This window comes from Acanthisitta chloris, unplaced genomic scaffold (genome assembly GCF_000695815.1).
Source record: "Acanthisitta chloris isolate BGI_N310 unplaced genomic scaffold, ASM69581v1 scaffold1469, whole genome shotgun sequence".
Classification (NCBI taxonomy): domain Eukaryota; kingdom Metazoa; phylum Chordata; class Aves; order Passeriformes; family Acanthisittidae; genus Acanthisitta; species Acanthisitta chloris.
In genome coordinates this window covers 1,618-5,070 of record NW_008689553.1, presented here as the reverse complement: position 1 = coordinate 5,070, position 3,453 = coordinate 1,618, and the positions used below count along the sequence as shown (strand labels likewise).

At 34.0% G+C, this 3,453-nt stretch overlaps 1 protein-coding gene across 1 annotated transcript in view; it reads right to left on the bottom strand.

Moving 5' to 3' along the window:
- Window positions 1–293: 293 nt before the first annotated feature.
- Window positions 294–3,453, bottom strand: part of LOC103808635 (chromodomain-helicase-DNA-binding protein 1-like) — a gene marked incomplete at both ends in the record, with an annotated part of 4,758 nt that continues 1,598 nt past the window's right edge. The window contains 3 exons of the mRNA XM_009081429.1: window positions 294–365; window positions 651–803; window positions 2,950–3,112. Coding sequence (XP_009079677.1) covers window positions 294–365; window positions 651–803; window positions 2,950–3,112 — 388 coding nt within the window. The remainder of the gene's footprint in view (window positions 366–650; window positions 804–2,949; window positions 3,113–3,453) is intronic.

Genomic DNA, 3,453 nt, shown 5'->3' with positions numbered 1-3,453 from the left:
CACCTGTCTCTCAAACCGAGACAGTTATAAACACCATTTTCGTAAATTTTGTTTCCTATTTAGCCTCCCCAGTTTTTAAAAACCTTTTGTGTTTGTTTTTGGGATTTTTTTTGCTGTGTTTTTGTTTGTTAAGTTATAAAACTTATAGTCTCTGTAACAGCACTGGAATTTCAACATAATACATCCCCCACTTTATACTATCTTTGGGTTTTGTGTAATATTTGTTATATTTCCTGGAGGGGGGAAGCTGAGTCGATTTTTTAAAAAAAACCAACCACCCACTAATAACATACCTCCGATCCTTCTGCATTAAAATGATCCAATGCTTGTTTCCTCAATTCCCCTTTTATTGATCCATCAAGTCTCTAAAGAGATTGAATAATACAGTTAAAAAGGAACTCCTACTATATTCTATTCAAAGTACCTTGAATTCACAATTGCCAAAACAATTGGGGGGGAATAAAAGTAATGTAACTCTTCCAATATTAATCAGTTTAATTTCAAAATACTTTTAAGTATATAGTAATTGTTAGTCTTTTACTGTACAAAAAAAAGCAAGATTTCATACATCTTTCTACAAAAAGGACACTTTTTTAAAGATAAAATTGTAAAGATCAAGGCTTCTTGGCTACTAACAGCAAAAATCTTACCTGAAAGGGAAACTGACGATACTTCAAATACTCTGCCAGGATGTCTAGCATTCTCACCATCTGAGAGAAAATCAGTACTCTGTTGCCACGTTCTCGTAGACGAATCAGTAGCTTGTCAAGAAGGATTAGTTTCCCACTGCTACGTATTAAATGCTACAAGAAAAATGCATATTGCAAAATAAGTTCACCTCAACACTAACCTGCACTGCAGATGGTTAGATGTTCATTAACCGAAGATCAAAGTTTTATAAGCATTTAGTCAGTCCTGATCTTGTAAAAACTCATTATAAAAGTGTTAAGCACTCTTAACTGAAATCAACAGCTGTGGTGACTAGCATGTTTTTCAAATAAATGCATTTCTCAGCTCTGGCTCATAAAACAGCATCTTAACATTTCATTAAAATTTTAAGCAAATATACTGTGCTATGAGTTAGAGCAGTTACAGGGTAGACTCAAATTCTCTTCTACCAAATCAATAGCAGCAAATAGACTACCTGACTACCTTAGTACTACTTGCTCCTCACTTTCTGTCTTTTGAACAGATGTATGCATTACTACATTGTAGTGGGTAGCAAAGAGTTAATAGAATTTTGCTCTCCTGGAATGTATATTGCCTGGGTAAAGATAAGGCTTATCCTGCAGCAGAACAACAGGGGAGGGGGAAGGGGGGGAAGGGGAAAGAAGGAGAGGGGGGAACTGACATCCATGAACCTGACCAAAACCGACTTGAAACCCAAGGTGAAAAGTTCATCCCCAAAGACCCCAGCCCAACCACCAGGAGATAGAGCACATGTGCCAGAGGGAGGGGACAAGGGAGGGGTATCCTGGAAAGACTATGAACATGTATTAAACTGATGTAATAAGGTGTGTACAAAACCCCCATGGTCGAGTGTATTGGCACGTCTTTTGACTATGGTCATGCGCCCAGTGCTGTAATAAATCTTTGCTCCACTGACTTTGTCCTCACTTAAATTTAATCAGTGAGCGGTGTTTCTCACATACACGATCCTCTAAGTATTTTTAAACAATGCCTAATCAGTCAAGTTTTTCAGGCAAGATAAAAGTGAGAGGAATCTTGTTAGTAGAAGTCAACATGCTTTAAACTAGGTTACAAAATTTAGCCTTCTCAGCTCCAGTGGAATCAACTAGAACATAAATTCAGCATACACCTGAGTTTCATATTAAAAACATTAGGCCTCTTTAGCTGAAGAGGCTCAGGATAGAATTTTGGGGAATAAAAAATTGGGAGTTAGGTGCTTTTATTCTTTATGCCAGAAATGATAAGGATGTTTCATTCATAATTAGGGTTAACAAAGCTTATTCAGATGAGCCAAAGAAATCGTTACAAGTATGCATATATTAGCAATAACAGATGAACAGTTCTGATTAGATTAATTATAAATTTAAGTAGTTAGAGCACACCGAGTTGCAAATGAAACATCCTTTAGCTTTGATAAGCATTTTATATTATAAAATAGCTTGTGCAGTGACAGTTTGTGATTTCAATCTAGCAGTTTCGGGAAAGTATTTAAATTATGAACTTCAAAGTTGACAGGAAAAAAACCCTGATCTTTAGAAACATTTATGGCGTTATAAACTGCATCATTATAACAGTTCTTTTATTTGTTTCTGTGGTTCCCAACAGTTTTAGTACAAAGATGAATTAACCTTTACAAAAAAACCAAACTATAAACCAACAACACAATCACAGACCATCTTTGGTAGTGATGCTATAATTGCTTTCATTTATAACAACAAAACAACCAGACATAGCTTTGGATGTTTATTACTTTTATTTCCTTTCACTTTGGTTGTTTGAAGGCATGCAGAGAACAGTATTTGACTACAAAGAGATTCTGCAGATTACTTTCTGCTATCACATGGATTGTTGGTGTCCCACTGCCAGTCACATATATTTGCATTTATATTCAATTCATCTGTTTATTTAACTGCTTTATTTTAATCTGGGTTTAAAATAAGTCTTAAGTTTATTTGGTCTGAAAATACACAGACTATTTCAAACTATTTCCTTTTTATTTTGATCATAATTCAAACCAAGGATGTTTTATTTAGTATTGATCTCTCTATTAATTCAGTTCCAGTTAAGAAGCAAACAAAAAAGTAATCAGCTCACTAACCTGTAAAACCCAGGATGCACATTTGATACAGAATTTGGTCTTTCTTAACATAATTTAATAACAACAAATAAATTGCCAGAACACTATAAAATTACTGCATTCATATTAGAGATGTAAAATCACTTTTAAATTACTTTTTTTCTTAAAAAAAAAGTTATTACCTGTAAGGCCTCCTGTTTATTATAGAATTCATTATCCTCCGGTGGTTTAATGAGGTAGCAATGGTTACAACACTTCTTGAGTTCCATCATAATGTTCAAAAAGCCTAATGTACTGCCTTTTGAACCTTTACTCAGGGCTTTATAATTCCTGGTTAAAATCCACCTATGATATAGAATGTGCACAATGTAATTAATTTTTAACCATTTATGGAAATATGAAGGATGTAAGCTCTCAAAATATCAGTTCAAATTGCATTATAAGAACTATTACGCTTCAGCAATTCCATCATAATGTTCAAAAAGCCTAATGTACTGCCTTTTGAACCTTTACTCAGGGCTTTATAATTCCTGGTTAAAATCCACCTATGATATAGAATGTGCACAATGTAATTAATTTTTAACCATTTATGGAAATATGAAGGATGTAAGCTCTCAAAATATCAGTTCAAATTGCATTATAAGAACTATTACGCTTCAGCAATTTTCATATACTTATTAAAACAG